Source organism: Rhinichthys klamathensis, unplaced genomic scaffold (genome assembly GCF_029890125.1).
Source record: "Rhinichthys klamathensis goyatoka isolate OS25496 unplaced genomic scaffold, OSU_Roscu_1.1 h1tg000126l_1, whole genome shotgun sequence".
Lineage (NCBI taxonomy): Eukaryota > Metazoa > Chordata > Actinopteri > Cypriniformes > Leuciscidae > Rhinichthys > Rhinichthys klamathensis.
In genome coordinates, this window is record NW_026606663.1 from 37,125 (window position 1) to 57,666 (window position 20,542).

Consider the following 20,542-nt stretch of genomic DNA (forward strand, 5'->3'; position numbering starts at 1 on the left):
AACTCCCAAGAATAAATATTTTAGACTATGCCGTTTTCACAAGCTTTGTTCTGTGTTACTTTTGATATATAACAGTCAAATTAAATAATATGTTTATTTTATTACAAAATTCAAACAATAAATACCATTTTGGTGCTGTTTAATGTGGTGTGACAGATCACTGTAGCGCCTGAGTACAAGCGAGGTAGCAGAGGGGAGCGCAGATGGACTGATTATCTCTTCCTCTTTACTACTAGTTACAGCACGAAATAGACATGCATGAACATAAGAAGGTACATGGAAAGAAACAGTACAACTTGCTGAAATCTATCTATTTGTATTATCCAGTGAGCCTAACCTATATAATCAGAATAAGCTTTATTGTCAGGTATGTTTGCACATACTAGGAATTTGTCTTGGTGACCGAAGCTTCCACAGCACATACAGAATGACAGTGACAAGAGACACAGATAATAAAAATATATAGAAATATAAAACTACACAATATTCAATATAGCATCTCAGACGAAGTGCTGTTATGTCACAGACAGAACTTGTTTTGAAACATAGATACTAGTGGGTAGTGGTCCCATCCACAGTAACATCTCAAAGGTCCAAAATCTGGTGCCACTGGAAATTCAACTTCAAATATTTGATATTTCAAATATAATAATTTTGTTGATACTGTCAGCATTTCAATTTCCGTGTGAAAAGGAACATTTCTTGTTGCCGAAAGTGTCATGGTGCACTTGCTAACAGTGCAATCTGCAACATTACTTCATTAAAAAGATTAATGGGATGGAGCGGAGGAGAGTAGCTGAAGGGAGTGCAACTAAAGGGTGTGTGTTTTACTGTGTACAATGATTTTTTAGATATATTCTTATCCATAAATGTAATAAATTTAAAGTCAAGCAAGTATTTAGATTTGCAAAACATCCTAATAGAAAGTGAGTCAGTGTTAGACTTCAACAAGCATGTACACATGTGCAGCAAGCCCAAACAAAGTTCAACAAGCTGCACACTGTAACTTTGACTAAAATATGAATTATTAAAATTAACAACATAGGCCTATTTGTTGTTGGACATTTTTAAAATGTGATTAAACCAATGTGATTAAAATCATTTTGATTGGAATAATTATATTATTAGAAGAACTTTAACAGAATAATCATAACATATGTGATACAGAACTGAACTTCCTGTTCAGAAGACCTCTGAAACTCTAACATTTGTTTTGTGGCTTTGTTTGCCTTTATTATCTATAATTTAGTGACTGTCTTGCAGCTTTATGTGAACAAAACATTTTTTGTTTGTTTCGCGCAGCATACATTTATATTTGTTTTTATGGCCAAATTGCACATTGTTTGGAGAACACTAGGCAGGATGTGGAAACACTGAAAAAACAGAAAGGTGTTCATCTGATGCTGCACGAAAAACTTGAACGAATTACCTGACAATATTTAAGCAGACAAAAATAAGTATCCTTTGACAAGTAATTAAGCTTTTTGGTTACTTTGGTTGGGTTAACATGATCATTCTGGCTTTTTTTTAAGCAGAACAAAAAGACTAAAGTTTATATCTAAAATCTGCCACAGAGTGGAATTAGACTAGCCTAGTTATTTTACAAAGAGAAAAGTGCTGGTATAGACCTTATGTGGGCCTGCCCCTTTTCAGCGTTTGTATTTTCACAGCATGAAGGAAAGATCTTACGGGTTTATGAATGAAGTGCTTGTTTTAAAATCTTCCCGGTCTAATGACATTTGTTGACATCCACTTTAAACATTACAATGCTCATGATGAAATGTGTTAATTCTACAACAAGTAAATCCACTTCACCAGCTAATTAGGCTACTCTTCGACAGCAATGCCATAGAAATATACAGAGTTAGCGCAAAAAGTTCAAACACAAAATTGTAAAGCTGGCTGCGCGCTTGCTTCTCTAACTAAGGCATAAGGCCTGGTGTGATGGCATTCCAAGACACACAAGATGTTCATCACATGGCATTTTATATTAACAAAAAATGCACATGTAATTACATTTTCTAGTTCTCTACAAAATTAAGTTTCCTAAATAATATGGGAAAACAAGTTTTCTAGCTCATTACAAGACCAGACACAAGTCTTTTTGGTTGTCTTCTTTGCACTAACCCAACCCATCATTGAATTCACCCTATCCGGTGCCACTCTAAATAATTTACTCCGATAGCCAAGTGTATTTAAAGCAGATCAATACCATTAAAGGACAGCTGGGGCATACTGAATAAACAGAGACCACTCTCCAGCACTACACCAAGCCCCCACTGCATAGCTTTATCCAATCTATCTTTATCTGATCTGCCATCACACTAACCAACAGTGGCGTAGAAAGAGTTAAAGAAATCAATGGCTCTCCCTCACTTTCCAACCATCCATTGGAAGCACAAGCGCATAGACTCCACAGCCGGCAGTAAGTGTTTAAGAACAGTCTGTTCAAAAAACAGGGCAGTAGTGAGTATCAAATGACCAAGCTCATCTAGGATTAGTTTTTCACCTTTTAGATCAGAATGATATGACTAAATGTGGGTGAGGGTGATACATCAGCACCTTTATGATGGAATGGGTGATAGACTCAGGGCCAGGTCTAGGAGGCCATGTGTGTTTTCCTTCTTGCTTAGCCATCCTGTCTCCAGAGCGAGTAAGGGAGGGGTAAGGGGGCTGACTTTAGATGGTGCAGCAGCCTGAGGAACGCAGGCAGGGAAGAGAAACCTGATCTATACTGCCTCTTAACCCTCCTGCCCCCATACCCCCCTCCTCCCCTCCAAGCTCCCCGCGCTGCCACCTCGCCACAGACTCCCACTGCAATCCGATCCCTCACACTGTGGCTGAGATTGAAACACACTCCTAGAGGGCTCCAGGGCAACTTAATCTAGGCCTGGCTGATATTTTAAACAACAAATAAGAGGGCAAAAACATACAGTATGTGCTTATTTTTGTACGATATTGCAGCCTTTTAAGCAATTAAGTGATTGATTTTGCACATTCTACGAGGGAAAGATCTGTGCCAGTAAGAATATGCCAATTAGAATTTTCAACCTAGGGTCCGGGGAACTCCAAGGGAGTGCTAGGGGGTCACTGGAAGTGCTTAGGGAAAAACCGTGTACATTTAAAAATAATTAAAATAAAAAATGGCAAAAATACATCTACTATTACTTTGGTATGAATATGAAATGTAATAATTAACTTAACAGATTGTTTTTGTTTGTTTTTAATCGAATTAATATTTAGCTATATTTACTTTTTTTTTTTTTTTACAGTATCCTTCACATGAGGATGATCATATTTGGGGGCCTGTGGAATCTATTGAACACTCCTGAACTAAAACATCTCTTTACTCTAGACACAAAGAACATGCCCATCACATCTGCATAACAATTAACCATTCATTAACATTCAAAGTAAGACGGAACAAATAATTGCTCTAGCAGTTAGAGTAAATAACTATCACATGCTACACAACACACACACAACCATCAGGACATACACGCACTCAAGTGTTTTGCATTTAATAAATAGATCATTCAGAAATGTACATTCTGTCATCATTTACCATGCCGTTCCAAACATGTAAGACTTTCATTTATCTGTGGAACATAAAATAAGATGTGACTTGATACAATTATTTTTTATTGTATGGAAAAAAGATTCAGTGAAAGTGAATGAGGTCTCCGCTCCCTAATGGTCTGCGTAACATCTTCAGAAACTCCTACAGGTTTAAAACGACATGAGGGTGAGTAAATTATTTCATTTTTGAATTAACTCTTTTACACAACCTGGTTATTCTGTTCTCATCAGCACAGAGCTCACAGAATTTGACCAATATTATTTTTTGGAGAGGAGATTTTCAATCAAGCTGTGGAATGCACAGATGTCTGGCATGTATATACTAAAAGCCTTTAGCTTTAATTTTATCAAATAAATCCACTTTCCTCAGACTAAGCCTCTCTCCTCCAGGCCTCTCGAAACAGACTGCTTCACAGGCAGTTACCATCTGTTTTTTGACCTCCTCGAGAAGGTAAAGGAGCTGAACAGACCCCCTTCCCCCCAGAACCCATAAATTAAAAGCAGCTTTTGTATTGAGAGGGCTAGAAGTACAGCCACAAGAAAGAGCAAAATCTGAAAGAAAGAGAGTACAACTACAAACTGCTACAGTAAAACGAGGAAATTTAAAATGTAATAGATTTCCACCCACCGATGCACACATAAATATAACTTAAAAGCAGATTTCTGTATTGAGAGGCGGATACGTGACCAGACCAGCCTGAAGTTAAAAACAATCCATGAAAAATAATATATAATCAAAAATATAAAGAAAACCATGTCGTTGTATAGTAAAAATTACATACAAAACATGTAAACCAGTTACCATATGAAGAATAAATTAATATTTATAGGACACGCACAGCTGTCATTTTATTACAGGGAAGTTGTTGCTAGCATTAACTTACGCGACTATCGCGTTAATAACTTTTTACTCTGACTTTTACAGTGACAGTTTTTCTTCTAACAATAATAATGCTATTTTAAAAATATAATAAACCGTAAAATTACGAGGATACTGTATTGTTTTGAGAAAATGCAGTTCTGGTTGTTAGTTAAACGAGTAAATTTAAACGTATTTTGTCTGGCTAACAGCGATAGCTCACTAGCTATCGTTCAACTCGCCGCACTCTTGAGATAGCAGTAATTTACCAACAAAATAATTTAATAAACCCGTAAACGTCCACAGTTTTTTTCTCTTTAAGCCTTGTACATTTGTGTACTGTGTAGTGAAAAAACTGTAACACGCCACGACAGTCGCTTTTGCCTTAATAAGCCGAAACATAGAAAGTGGAAAATCCAACGCAACAAACTTTCGTGAGGCACAGCGTTAGCTTAGCCAAGCTAACACTTTCCATTTCACTTACCGAAGAGATTCTTCAGTAAATCGTATTTTCGTGTACTCCGTAAATTTCTCGGCACTCGAATAATTCAGAGGGTCGGTTGTAGTAGTGGTCGTGATCGACTCTCACTGAGGTCCGTCAAGGGTCTGGCACTGACCATCATCGTAGAGCGTTCCGCACTCACTGATTCCACGCAGTCAGCGGACAGCAGCTCACGGTCACGGCAGAGCGCCCGCTGATTGACCGACTCCGTAGCGACACATGGCGACTAAAACTAAACAGTGTAATGTACATTTTCATGTATTAATACATTAGATAAGACATTTAACCCACAGTTTTTAAAGATAGAATCATATTAGTTCATTTTTAATTAACACATGAATGAATAACATTATTTACCTTACACTATTTTTGTATGTTTTGTGTGCCATTTGTGTATTCTATACATTGCATAAATCATTTAAAAGACAGTTTTAAACATCACTTCATTTGATAACAGGATGATTATGATTTAGATCTAAATAAAACAAATAATGAGATTTAAATATTACAAATATCAATTAGGCTGTCCAGTCTGCAGTACGGTTTTATTTAATCATACATAGAGAAAAGTGCCCATCAAATTTTGTGTTATGAGCTATTTTCAGTTTATAAAGCACCTTAATATTTTTAGTCATGATTAACATGTCAGTGAAGATACAGGTGGATTATTTTTTTTTTTTTACATTCAAATGTAAAGGCATTGAAATAAGTACAAAGTAAGGCTGTTTCCACAACATAATTTCAGAATACAAAAAAAGAGAACACCATTAGTAGTACTAGTTAGTTTATCATCTTATCTTGAAAAACACATACCCATAAAGTACTACATAAAGTAAATGAGTATTCCATAGAGCCGCATCTCAGTTTGAACTCTCATACAAACATTGTATTATTCAACAGAAGACTGCATTGAAGACACTTGTGAACACGAGTGTCACGTATAACATACTGTATCTGGTTCTTAATTGTTTTTCTTATCGCAGTAACACTGCAAATGTATTAAATTATGAATCACTCTTTTTTTCTCCCTGTAATTCCCAAGTGAACTGCAGATATAGCAGATGACAAATAGTAGTAATACATTATGTGTAACATGACTGATTTACATTCAATAGAGTTACATTCAAAATATCTGTTCTTGAAAAAGGCTAAAAAGATACCCACTCCTGAACCCAACACTGCTACAAATGTAATTTTAAATAACTTACTAATGTTGTGTAAAAAAGAAGCTAACAATTTATTAAATTTAAGAGAGGCAATTATGAAATGCAAAACCATTGTTTGTGTTAATATTCAAAACAAAAAACAAGCCAAAATCAAAAGTATACATAAGAACACATCTTAACTGAGGTGATGTGGTGGGTTAGGTTAACTTAGATTAATATATGGCAGTGAAAATATACTGACACATCAATGACACAATCTTAAAATATCTTGTTCAAGTGAATTGTATGCATAAAAATGTTCAATATCACCCCGCATTTAGGAAAACATGAGTGTCCGCAATTGCAATCTCATAATTTGACCTTGATGTTCTTTAATTGGCATGTGGCATGAAACGAAAACTGCTCTGTAACCCTACAGTTGCACGTCAGAGTTGGCTGGCATCTACCCACAGAGAAGAAAAAGAACAAAGTCTCAGGTACCACATTCGTTATTCATTTTAAGGAACAAGTTAATTTACTTGAATCCTCTGTGTATGTGGCTGTTTTAATTAAATTATTTATTAAATTATATTAAATGAAGAAACCCCCATTCTTGGCAAATTATTTGTAAAGATTATGTAAATATTGAGGTTTTGCACGCAATAAATAACCGAAAAAACATCATAGGTGAAAAGGCCAAACATGAATAGTTTCAAATACTCTGTTACATTATACAGCACATACTGTGAGGGAAACAACTGATGAATTAACATAGATTCTGTGTTACCTTTCCAGATGCCCTGCATACAGCATTTTCTTAAAAGTTGTTGATGAAAACATAATGCTAATGTTGACATCACAAATGCATAATAAACAAAATGAGTAAAACATAAATCACCCATTCAGCATTGAAAAGACTGCACAACAACATACGTTCTCAATCTATTAAACATCTTTTTTTGATCAATTTGCAAGTCTGGGATCTTTAGACCATTTAAGTCATACACATTTAAGTTTACTTTAGAGTTTAAGGCATAATAGAATGCATAGACTTTTTTTCAGGCTGTTTCTGGTTTATAAATGATACATATGCAGGCAATCTTCAACATCCGTTAATAACCTATTCATTTCAAAACAAGGTTTTAGTCATTAATAGCATCAAAAATTGTATGTTGTAAAAATTCACTAAATCAAAAAAGTGAAAATGTTATATCTCTTAAATTAATGTATATCGGGCATACAAGTGCATGTATGCAAATGTATCGAGCTATAATAAAAGAATAAAAGAATGACCTAAAATAACCAATACTCTATGTGCACATTGGATTTGGATTTGGAAAAAATGTCAAAACACCTAGTTTATGTGTCATCGCTTATTATGGCATTAAATAAATGATGTACTGTATGTCTTTATATTAGTTTTTGTGTCATTTGGATTGGCACCAATGTCTTGCCATAAAACCACAAATGCAGATGTAACATTAATTGCATTTAGTTCCTTCACTGACAGCTTCTGATGCACTGTTGAAGCATCTACACATTGATGGCATGTGCATGTTTCTTGCATAAGGGCTTGTCCTTCTTGGAGTAGAAAGGTTGTCCTTCCAGGTTCACGTGGCACACCTAAATGTCGAGACAGAAACGTGTCATAATTCCTTAGTGTTGAATTATTTATAAACCAAATGGGTGCTATAACAAACCTACCGCACAAACAAAGCAGGTATCATGCCATGTGTGGCCAAGAGCTTCAATAAATTTGTCTCCTGCCTCAACAGGGAAGTCACAGCCATGGCACTTTGTGCTGAAGAGTGAGATATAATCTGGTGACAGAAACAATTAGTGAAGAATATTGTACTGTGGGCTGTAAATTTGCATACACCCAACTTATAAATGTACACATTTGTGTTAGACATAGGCCGTGGCTCCCATACCTTTCTCACAATATGGCTCACCATCCTCCATATGGAAGAGGCTGTTTCCAAAGGGCTTTCCACAAGCCGCGCACACAAAGCAAGTGGTGTGCCAGGTCTGCCGCAGTGCATGCATCACTTCCTATTGAGCAGATGTTGAGGGGATTAACTGACAGTACCTGTGAAGAGTGTTTACAGTAATGTCTGTGCATGTGTATGCAATGTTAATAGGTTTTCGACGTACTCCCATGATCTTGGTGTTGCAGCGGGCACAGGTAGGTGCAAAGAACTCCCCATAGCAGTTCTCACAGTAAACACTATTCTGCTCCTCCACAAAGCTGACATCAGCCAGAGATGTGTGGCAATAATGGCAGTTGAACTCCTCTGGATGCCAGGAACGACCCAATGCCACCAGGAATGGTCCCCTGAGGAGTCAAAAAACACTGTGGCATCAGGGCTCGTGGAAAAAAATTCCTGAACATTGTCATTTTTTAATTAAGAAAGTACTGGACATCTCAAATTACACTACAGTTCAAAGGGTCGGTAACATTTAAAATACTTTTGAAAGAAGTCTCTTTTGCTCAACAAGGCTGCAATTATTTAAATAGAAATACAGTAAAAAACAGTAATGTTGTGAAATATTATTACAATTTAAAAGAACTGTTTTTATTCCAATATATTTAAAAAAGTAATTTATTCTTGTAAGACAAAGCTGAATTTTCAGCATCATTACTCCAGTCTTCAGTGTCACGTGATCCTTCAGAAATCATTCTAATATGCTGATTTGCTGCTCAAGAAACATTTCAATGCTGAAAACAGTTGTGCTGCTTAATATTTTTGTGTAAGAACAGCATTTATTTGAAAAAATGTAAACAATGTAAAACTCTTCTCTTTTGATTTAAGTCATCCTTGCTCAATAAAAGTATAAATTTATTTACAAAAAAAAAAAAAAAATCGTATGGACCCAAACTTTGTACGGTAGTATATATATTGAGTTTAATAGCAATATGTGATGAAAAAGGACGATTTAAAAATTTTTGGAATAAAAAAAGTGTCACCACAACTCAGGAAGTATAAAAGCTAATATAAACATTACATTTGTAAATGTTACATATTAAAATGCTTATTTCTCCTTTGTTTAGATTATCATAATTTTATTTATTTAATAATTCATATTTTTAATATGGATGTTTATATTTTAAGATTGAACACCTGGGCTTGTGATAGAATAAAAAAAAACATATACACAAAATAAAATGCATGTAAAAATAAGTAAAATGAAGAAGAAAAAAAAAGTAAAAGTAAAAAGAAATCCAGGACAATGTTAACATGACTATACAACTAAAATAAAAATGAAACTTCAGGACACAAAAGTGCCTGAAGTAGAATAAAAACAGCTATATATTACAAAGGGTCTTGTGATGAATATTGCACAAGTGTAATCATACCTGATGATGTTGTTGCATGATCCACACAGAGGTGTTCTGTTGCTGGCTGCAAACCGCTCTGCTCTTTGAGCGACTCCACGAGCCACAGGTGGGAAGGCCGCGGGGCTGAACGGAGCAGGGGAAGGGTTGAATGCAGCAGGAGCAGGAGCGGGAGCAGGGACGGGGTTGGGGATGTAGGCTGGTGGTGGTGGTGCCCCCTGAGGAAGAGGCTGCACTTTGATATTTGTGGTGGTGGTGGGTTTGCTAGGGTCAAATTTTTGGGCAAAGTTGTCATCAGTGACCCAAGGAGGCCTGTTGGAAGACGCTGGAGCTGCGGCAGGAGCAGGTGGAGGTGGAGCAGGTTTATAAGCCATTGGAGGAGCTGGTGCTAAAAGATGCCCATGAATCAGTATTGCATGCATACAGTAAACCAAAGATGGACACACACATACACTGAATACACAATCACATATGTGACTCTGGATCACAAAACCAGTCACAAGTAGCATGGGTATATTTGTGGCAATAGCCAACAATAAATTGTATGGGTCAAAATGATAGATTTTTCTTTTATGCCAAAAATTATGTTTTATTAAGATATTTTGTACATTTCCTACCGTAAACATATAAAGCATTTATTTTTGTGAGTGAATGCAGAACAATCACGGACATAAATGGACAACTTTAAAGGCGATTTTCTCAATGTTTCGATTTTTTTGCAACCTCAGATTCCAGATTTTCATTGTAATCTAATTTTTAGTGGTATCTCGGCCAAATATTGTCCTATCCTAACAAACCATACATCAATGGAAGGCTTATTTATTCAACTTTCAGATGATGTATACATCTCAATTTCATAAAATTGACCCATGTGACTGGGTTTGTGGTCCAGGGTCACATATGTACAATGGTTACCTGGGGCGGATGGATATGCTGTGGGCATAATGGTGGCAGTGGTGACCACTTTAGGTGGAGGTGGACCTACAGGGATCTGGATGGAGCTGTGCTGCATGGGTGATGGCTGCTGCATAGGTGGAGGCTGGGCGTAAGGACTACAGAAGGACAGACCAGAAACTCAATAACATTTCAGTTCAAATGAGAAGCTACTCCACCTTTCTGCTTTTCCTAAACAACTTAAAACATTCACATTACACTTTCATCCAAAGCCACATGCATTGCATTCCAAACATTTTGCGTTCTCTGGCAGTGACCTTGACAATGCTCAACTGGACACATTATATTTAATTTATATATTGTAGGACTTTATTTTACAGTCCTGTTTCGCATGAACATACTATGTACTTGTTGTAGTAATGACACTAACTAGGTACTAACCCTGAACCAGTGTTAATTTTGTCAGCAAATTTTGATTTAGTTTTAGTCTTAGTCTTTTGACTAAAATGCCATTTAGTTTTAGTCATATTTTAGTCATCTGAATTGTTTTAGTTTTAGTCTAGTTTTAGTCGACGAAATACAATAACATTTTAGTCGACTAAATCTACAGTAGATTTAGTCGACTAAAATATAATGGGTTTAGTTCAATTGTAATGCGTTAATTTAGAATTTCTCTAAAATTTCCAAACCCATATACTCCCGGAGAAAACATCTATTAACCTGTTAATATGAATGATTTTTAAGTTTGAACATGCAATACAGATACAGATTTAACTGCTGTTACTTAAAAAATATCTTAAAATGAAATAAAACCACTTTTCCTAAAGTACAACACAGTCTTCTTTACAATGAATGATATATTCATTCCTTATAACTACTTACACATCATTCTTTATTCTATCAAGCAGACATATTTATTTGTATGAATTAAATATAATTAATCCTTATTAAAGCTATTAACAAACAGTGAATGCTTTTCTCTTTTTCTTTTGTTGCTTGATCAAAATTAAGGACACGGACCGCATTAGGTTTATTGCCACTGTCACTTTAAGACGTCGGATCATGTCCAATGACATGCGGATACAATTGCACTGATGCACATCCGACACACTCACAGTTTAAGACATAACCAGCATAGTTTACATGAATACTCTCCAAAAAGGACATTTAGACATACTGTTGTGTATTTCTCCATTCAGACACGAAAGAGAGCTCAATTCAGTAGCCTACTCGCGCGCTGTAGGTGTATTGTGCATGACTGCACGCTTCGGGTTAGGTGTGTGCGCACAGAAAACCGCACCGAATAGAGCTCTTTTTTGCATCGTCACTCTTATTCAGAGATCTATATGTCTGCTCTACTCATTCTCCCAGACGTTCACATTTTTTAACGTTTTATGACCGCGGGGTAGATCACGTTACAGTAGCCTACAAATGTGCGCATCTACCACACACGCAGGACATCAGTTCTGACGGATCGCTTCCCAAATCGTCACTATCTAACATTTTCGTCTAGTTTTTATTCGTTGACGAAAATGTCAATAGATTTTCGTCATAGTCTTTGTCATTCAAAACTAGGTTTTATTTAGTTATCGTCTCGTTTTCGTCTGTGAAAAAATGTCGTTGACGAATAATTTTCGTCGTTATTTTCGTCAACGAAATTAACACTGCCCTGAACCTACACCTAAACCTTAACTTAATCCATGTAGTTACCTTCCACTACTCATTACTTTTGTGGTAAGAAGTGCACATACTGTAAAATAAAGTGCAACCATTAATTATATTATTGGTATTTTGTGAAAAGCAACTACACATTTACTACCCTTAATGCCCATATTTTTCCTCAATGAGATTAATTATATACAGTACATTCATTTAAACATACTGTGTAGTTCTTTTGCAAATTGTAACTTTTTGACTATAATATTCACGTATTGATTTTTTAAACTACACTACTGCACAAAAGTTTGGGGCCAGTATTTTTATTTTAATAGAAATTAATCCTTTAATTTAGCAAGGATGCATTAAATGGATCAAACATGGCAGTACTGACTTTTACAAAAACCTCATAAAAGAATACTATGGAAAAAAAAGTAGTTTTGTAAAGTAAAGTTTTATCTGAATCATAAACATATATTGTTGTCTGGAATACTGTGAGCCTGGAGACTGAAGTGTACACTGTGAATTTTTAAAAGCTTAGCTTAAAGATGTGTTATAAAATGAATAGTGCTCATAAATGGCTGTTGAGATAGTACTCTTAACTGAAAGTGGAGACGTGAACCAGACGCGGCTAATAAGAAATGTTTCTTGAGCACCAAATCATTGATTTCTAAATCAACTAAAGAATGGATTAAACCTGTAGAAAATTTAGCTTTGATTTCACAAGAATAAATTAAATTTTGAAACATATCAAAATATATATATTTTTTATAATATTTCACAATATTACAGTTTTTACAGTAATATTTTTTATCAGATAACTGCAGCTTTAAAAGACAAAAAAGCATAAAAGACAAAAACCGAACCCAAACTTTTGACCAATAATATACATACCTGCATTTATTTTTGTTACAAACATCACAAAAAATTTAGATTATGTCTTTTGCACTAGAGTTGCAAGTTTTACCACGACACACACAAGTTGTCATAAGCTCTTCCTAAGGTTTTACATTTGTACAGTATGTATATACAGCTGTTTTTAAAATCTATAGTCACCTAAAAATATCTACAAATTGAAAAAGAGTAGTATAGCGTTCAGCAAATTTAGTTGTCCAAAGGTTATAACATGAAAAGTTAAAGAAAAATATTATCCTTTGAGTCAGCAGTCAAGCAGTAAGGGAGAAAAGATGTGTTATTGCACATGTTACAGGCCATACTGACACTGGGTGGGGGAAAGAACGCTTTGTGGTTGAATGCAGAGCTGGACCACAGTAGTACCTGGAGATGGAGGTTTGGTACTGAGAAGTGTAACCCATAGAGGTCTGCAAGCTGAAGCTATAGTGTAACAAAGAGAAAAATGGTGGACAGTCAAACTTATGCTTAGATTAAACTTGAGAGAGGCCATGTGCACTCATATCTGTATGACTGCCAAACTAAACCAAATATTGCATGTTTGTATGTCTATATAAAAAATAAAAAATAAAAAAACACAAACAGGATCAGATACTTTGGTTTTCCAAATCAAATGCATATGGAAATTAATTGAATATGCAATAACCCTTTAAAGAACTACGTTGTGTATTCTGTTTTTGTTTTGTCTAAATAAAACAGTACACTATGGGTACAGTACAGTATGAGTGAATATGGCAGCAAATAGACCATGAACAAATCATTTTAGATGCAGACACACAAAACAGAAAATAAACGTGCATTCAAAGCAAAGACACTATGTACCAACAACTACTAAAATAAGGCCCAATTTAACACAAGATTCATATATTTCATATATGTGACAAAGAGGACCTGAACATTAATAGTCTTTGTCACCTCCTGTAGTAGGAGACAAGTGAAAGATAGTCATCTAAATCTGAATTAACAATATGACTATATGGACTCTAATAAAGATATCTTGAAAATAAGCAGTTCACTCCAGTCTGCATGCAATAAACGTAAGACTGCTGGATCAGTGTTAGCAATAGATACATGCAAAGAGAGTGCAGATTCTGCCATGTCTTAAAAATAAACTTACTTAAGAACAAACATGAGCATTAGTTGACACGGTACAAAGGACCATGGGACATGGGTTTCAATACCAGATATGGAAATTTACTTAGGTCTCAAAATGACTTACTCCTTGGTATAAAAGATAAAATTAAATCTAGAAATAAATTCAATATACTAACATTTTAATATTAAATATAAGAAATAAATTGTGCTGAAAGGGGTTCTACTGTATAAGACTAAATTGGATATCTGGACTTGACAAGGACATGTTAGAGATTTATAAACATGTCTTGCAAAAGCAAATAAAATGCTTGAGGCACGCATTAAAGCATCTAGTTTAGCAGTACAAATGTAGTACTCTTTAAAGAGGGTACATAGAAGTGCTTACAGTGATCTTAAGCTTAAAAAGGTAGTTCATGGAAGAACGTTTTTATTTGGGTCAAGTCCTGCTGTTGAACAATACTGTGATAAACAGATGCCACTCATAAAAGCAGAAGCTCAAAACAAATAATCTACCTGGCAATGACAACATGGTGAAAATCAAATGTGAGTTACTTGCTTCCTTAGGTTAGGGGGAAGAGTATTAGTAGTAATAAGCAGTAGCAAAAGAAGCAGCTGCAACATGAAATTAAGTTAAGACAGAGAAGATCATTATTGATTATAACATTAATATGACTGGAGGATTGGCTTTGCTTTGAATCTCCAGGATCAATTGACTTTGTCCCACAATCTCTCAAATGTTATAGGCTAAAATCGAATACCAATAACATCTATCACATGTCTCCACTAATAGAAGTAGATTAACAATGGAATAACTCGTTAATGCTACTGTATGTACCTGCAAGTCATCAAAACAGAAATAAATAACCCCCAAAAAATATATATAAAAAAAATCAAAAACTTAACATAAACTTAAATATACATACACTACAAATGTTTGAGGTCGGTATAGGATTTTTAAAGTTTTGGAAAAATCAAGGCTGCATTTATTTGATCAAAAACACAGCTATACTACCAAGAATTATTATTTTAAAACATTGTTTTAAAACATAACATATTCCTGTAATGGCAAAGCTGAATTTTTCACAGACATTACTTTAGTGTCTTCAGAAATCATTCTAAAATGTCAATCAAGAAACATTCCTTATTATTATCAACAGTTGTGCTGCTTAACATTTTTGTGGAAACAGTGGTACTTTTTTTTTTACAGGATACTATGATGAATAGAATTTGAAATAGAAATCTTTTGTAACATTTTAAAAGTCTTTACTTTTGCACAATTTAAGGCATCCTTGCTGAATTAATGTTTTTCTTTCTTTCTCTCTTTCTAAAAAAAAAAAAAATGACACTGACCCCAAACTTTTGAACGGTATGCATTGCATGTATACATACCAATGTGGAATACAATAAACTAAGCAACGGTAAAGCAAGAAAAAAAATGCAACGCATGCAACTTTACCTGCTTACAGTGGTTTGCTCAGGAATCTCAGGCGCCTGATTGACTATCTGCGGCTCCGAAAGGAGCTCATTGGGCGAAGCAGCGATAGTAGGTGCACATATAGATGCAATGCTGGTGGAAACTGGAGCATGCTCAGCAGGAGTACTAGATACAAGGTTAGGTTGCAGTGATGTCAGAAACTGATGTCAGGCTGAAGCCATAAATACAGACAGCAGCCATGCTCAGGCCGTGTATGTATTTGTGCCTTCATTTGAAAGTTACATTTTGTCATAAGCAGCTGCTTCATTCTCATGCATACAACTTTTTTGAATACAATGCAAGGATGTCCATCATGGGGGGCAGGATATGTTCATTGCTTTCTTCTCATTAGACTATTCTTATCTAATTTTTCATTGAAGGATGTCTCGGCAGCAGAGACAACTGTAAGTGCTATTCTAGGATGAATTAAATGAATCCAGACATTAAGGCTACAATCAATTACGTGCTCGATCAGGGACAATGAACTGCAGATGGCAGGACCTCACCATTTTAAAGTGACGTAGAGTATAGAGGTTATGTGAACCCTCTTAGTCTGTCCATAAAACACAATTAAGTGGTTAGAGAGCAGTAGATTAGTGATAAATGATACTCCCCTGTGATCCAAGCAAAGAAAAGTGCATTATTCACATTTCATTTCTTTAATCATTTGGCATCCCCTATACATAATCAAACACAATTGAATGAAGAAGATATTTTGGTGTTGGAGCCGCCCAGGCAGGAGAGAGAAGAAAGAGGCAGGCATCTAGCAGCAGCAGGCCTGGTGGTGGACCGATGATGACTGACCCCCTTCACACACTCCGCAAACATCCTTTCTGACCATCTCTCTATTACTCATGCAGTTTATGTTGAAAATGCCCACCGGGAGAGGCAGAGGGAAAAGATGAAATAAAGAGAGCATTTAAAGCTGAAGTGCGTTTTAATATGTACCTATAAGTAAGTCATTCCTGATGATCGACACTGCATTTACTTGAGCATCCCGACCAGGCAAAGCAGCAAAATTGGCTTAACCAACACAATCTCATGAGAAAACTGTTTACTGAAGTGCTGATCTTGTAAGAACTCATGCGATGTGATGCGTACAGAAATGTAAATTTAATTTAAATGTAAATGTAAATCTAACCGGTTTAGGAGCATAAGCAGATCATACAAAAATATGTACGAATTAGCCACCGATTCGCAAAAACATAAAATAGTTATGAAATGCTATGAGAGTGTGTTAGCTTAACCAGCGGTGTGAGTTAATTGGGGGACCGTTCTGGAAAGCCATTTAAAAGCAATTGTAACATTGACAATTCTAATTTGTGAATTTAATGAAATTCAGAAATTACACACTTCAGCTTTAATATCATTCTGTGTATTATACCGAGTTATGGTGATGGAACAGAGAGAAAGGTCTGTAAATGTTGGTTGCAGACATTTATGAAGCCTTCATGAAGATTTAAACACTTTCTGTGGTGAACATGTGTGCGTATTTCTGATATTTTGAGGTGTACATTGTGAGAAAAGCATGTATGTGTGTGAATTTGAGGGGCTTTGGGGAAGGTGTGCTGTGGCAGAAAGCAAACACAGATTAGCATTTATAGCAAGCTGTGAGAGACTGAAATGAGAGAAATGATTTGAAAAAATCTGAAGTGTATAAACAAAAAAGTATAACTTGGGAAATGATGATTACATTACTCTTTCTTACTCTCTCATGTCTCTCTTACTGCCTAATCTCTCTCTCTCTCACACACAAACACACACACACACACACACATTTTATAGATCATAAAGTCCTAACACTGTATTCCTCAACTGGCTATGCTGTCAAACTGTGACACTTTTTAGTTATATTAGCAAAATCTTGAATCTCAGCAAATATTCAGAGATCAATGAAATACAGATCACAGAAGCAGACAATGCCTTCAGATTGAGGGGTTGTAATTGAAACATGTACTAAACTACTTGCAAACAAGTAAATGGCTAATTCATGGAACAGGACCGGAGAGCAAAGAGAGTCAAGACAGGCAGAGGGTAATTCGACAAGATACTGCAGTGCCACCTGCTGGCATTTTACGCTTGACACATAGTTTGGACATAGGGAAAGAGTGTTCTCATCCTAAGAGCAGGTTAGTGCAACACAGTCTCATGAAAAGCAGCCTAACATGTATACTATCACTGTTCTTCTCTTTACATTCACACATGCAAATTAGCATGAACAAAATTGGCATGGTAGGGGGTTGCGAAGATAGACTGAATGAATACTGAATGAAATATGACGTTCATGCAATAATAACATCCACACATGGAGGAACCGTAATGCTTTGGATGTTGGATATAGTTTCAATTTATCCAACCCATGCAGTATTAAGTATCTGTTTCCAATTGTATAAGTGTTTTGAGGAAAATATTAAATCTATTAACACAAAATACAGAAAATGACGGAGAATCAAGTTATTGAAAAGACTTATCTCGGGTTTTTAAAAGCTTTAAATAAATGACAGTTTAGCTGCATTTATCAACTTACAATTATTCATGACAGGAAACAACCATTATGAGATTGGTTAAAAACACCAAACCAATCCTTCGATATATAAGAGGATTCAGGGGAGGATTTCTAACAAGATAACAGAGAATATCTCTAAATGAATAAATTAGTAAAAAAGGCTGTTAAATACTAATAAAGTAAAGCACACTGAATGATTGCAACACACAACATAAGAAGATACAGACTAGTACAGCAGAACAACAACATACATACAATTCAAGATTCATACAAAGCTGCTTGGACCATAAATGGCACTACAGACAAGATATTAGCTTTATCAAAATCATTGTTTCCTGACAAATTGGAAAACATGGTGGCACTCTGCTGACTTGACATTTCAATATTTAAAAACTACAATAATAATGATAATAATAGTATGTCTAAATTATTTAACATATTACTGATAAAAGTGTGTGAAACATTTCAGTGTTGTTATTGTATTTATTAACTAAATACAATATCAATATTAATTATTTGAAATAAAGGTATAATAATATAGTATATACATTATTATATTATTATATAGTAATCTAATAAATATTAGATAAAAAAAAACATCTACATTACTCCGGATACATTTGAAAACGGTGTTCCCCCATCCACACTAGAGTTGAAGTGTTTTTCAAAAGTGTTTCCTTCGTATGCGTAAAACATAATACAAGCTCATGAGATGATACCGAGAGAGCAGATGTAATAAATTTATCACGCTATTCTTCTGGCACGATCATTTTATCAGCAAAATATCCCACCACTCACTGTAGAGTCCAGGGCGCACTCAAAATTGTATAGTCTAAAACGCAATTGTCATGTTTTGACAGCAATTGCGGTCTATTTTTGCAGGAATGTAATATGAAGATTCTACAAAGGAACATTTCTCTTTATCAACAATATGATAGCAAATAGCACAACACAACAATGCCAGTATAACCATAGATATCTATGGTTACAATAAATAAAACTAATACCCTTATCGTCTCTAATTTGCGAAAACGGTGACGTCATGCGCATGCGTATTGCGTGTTCTGTCTACAGGCGTATCGTTTTTTATTACAAAGTGCCATTGCCAACTACTGGCCTATGAAGGTAAATTAGTACCAATACTCGAGAGCACGTAGATGTGAATTTGAGAACTTGTACAATAAATATTCGTATTTGTATGTGAACATTTACACTCACAGCTCCAATGTGAAAACCTGTAAAATAAAAATCTGAAGTTGAATGTTGAGATTTGCACTCGCAGACAATAGTCACAAACCTGTATTCTGAATCTGAAGCTGCAGACAAGCAGTCACAAATGTGTAAAATGCCATTCACAGAAATACAATGACAGACACAAACATGTAAAATATATTCGCACTTATTCTTACATTCACACTCGCAGTACAACCTCAAATTGTCACTTGCAACTTCTCAAATCTGTCACTGCAAGTTCAAATTTCGCGCCTTGACTTTTGCTACTCTTTTCGCGATATATGAGGTGCAAAACTGATTTGTGCACTTGTAACTCAGTGGCGGCGAGAGCGGAAAGGGGGCGGGAGCGGGGGTGTTCAAAGGAGCCGTTTTATTGGTTGGCGCCTAGCCAATGAAATGGGACTTCTATTGTACGCGTTGATGTCACGAAACCCGCCTCCTCGTGGATTTTCTGAAATGCTAACATGGCTTAATGCATTAGACTAATTTAAAAGACATAAATTATATTATCAAACTTAGTAAACACAATAATGCATACTACAGAAAAGCAGATGAGCACAGAATATGAACGCAACACGTTAAATTAAGACAGTGGTATTAAAAGACCAAACTCAGGAAACACCATAAATAAAGCATACAGAAAAGCAATTGAGCAGAAAATGAACGCAACTCGTTTAATTGTGCGTTAAGCATTTTCCTCTCATAGAAAACCAAGAAAACGCTTAAAGCCCCGTTCACACTACACGCGACTTTGTCGCTGCAAGTCGCCAGTCGCTGGCGATGAGGTCGCTAGTGGGCGTTCCCACTACTGGTTGACTAGTATGACATCCAAAAGACAGCGAATCAGCTTTCTTGCCGCTAAAAAACACAATTTCTGGAGGGAAAATACTAAATATAAATATACTCCGTACATAAAAACGTCTGTAGTGAAGCATGAAGATGAACGAGACACAGAAGTCGTTTTTTCTCGTTGCGGCCGTTTATCTACGGCATAAGCGCAAACGCCGGTCTATCTGGGTTCACGAGACCATTCGGGCTCGGAGACAGCACGGCGAGTACCACCGGCTGGTGCAGGAACTGCGGCTGGATGAAGTCCGGTTCCAGCAGTACTTCAGGCTGGACAGGACCCAGTTTGATGTGCTGCTGTGGAGGGTGGGTCCCCTGATTTGCAAGGACAATACACGGTTCCGCCGAGCCATTTTCCCCGGTGAACGGCTGGCAATTTGTTTACCAGGGGCTGAGGAGAAGGATCACGTGCGCTCCACTCCTATTGGTTGTCGCTCGCGAAAATCGCTCTTCATTTGCATAAAGTTAAAAATTTCTCAACTTTGTCGCGTCGCCAGACACGCC

The 20,542-nt window shown here is 36.0% G+C and overlaps 1 protein-coding gene across 1 annotated transcript in view; it reads right to left on the reverse strand.

Moving 5' to 3' along the window:
• Window positions 1-7,456: 7,456 nt before the first annotated feature.
• ldb3a (LIM domain binding 3a) overlaps window positions 7,457-20,542 on the reverse strand; it is a 44,481-nt gene continuing 31,395 nt past the window's right edge. The window contains exons 10-18 of the mRNA XM_056256255.1: window positions 20,216-20,353; window positions 15,436-15,620; window positions 13,251-13,307; window positions 10,338-10,474; window positions 9,444-9,810; window positions 8,240-8,420; window positions 8,017-8,137; window positions 7,790-7,905; window positions 7,457-7,708 (exon numbers count right to left, since the gene is read on the reverse strand). Coding sequence (XP_056112230.1) covers window positions 7,619-7,708; window positions 7,790-7,905; window positions 8,017-8,137; window positions 8,240-8,420; window positions 9,444-9,810; window positions 10,338-10,474; window positions 13,251-13,307; window positions 15,436-15,620; window positions 20,216-20,353 — 1,392 coding nt within the window. The 3' untranslated portion in view covers window positions 7,457-7,618. The remainder of the gene's footprint in view (window positions 7,709-7,789; window positions 7,906-8,016; window positions 8,138-8,239; window positions 8,421-9,443; window positions 9,811-10,337; window positions 10,475-13,250; window positions 13,308-15,435; window positions 15,621-20,215; window positions 20,354-20,542) is intronic.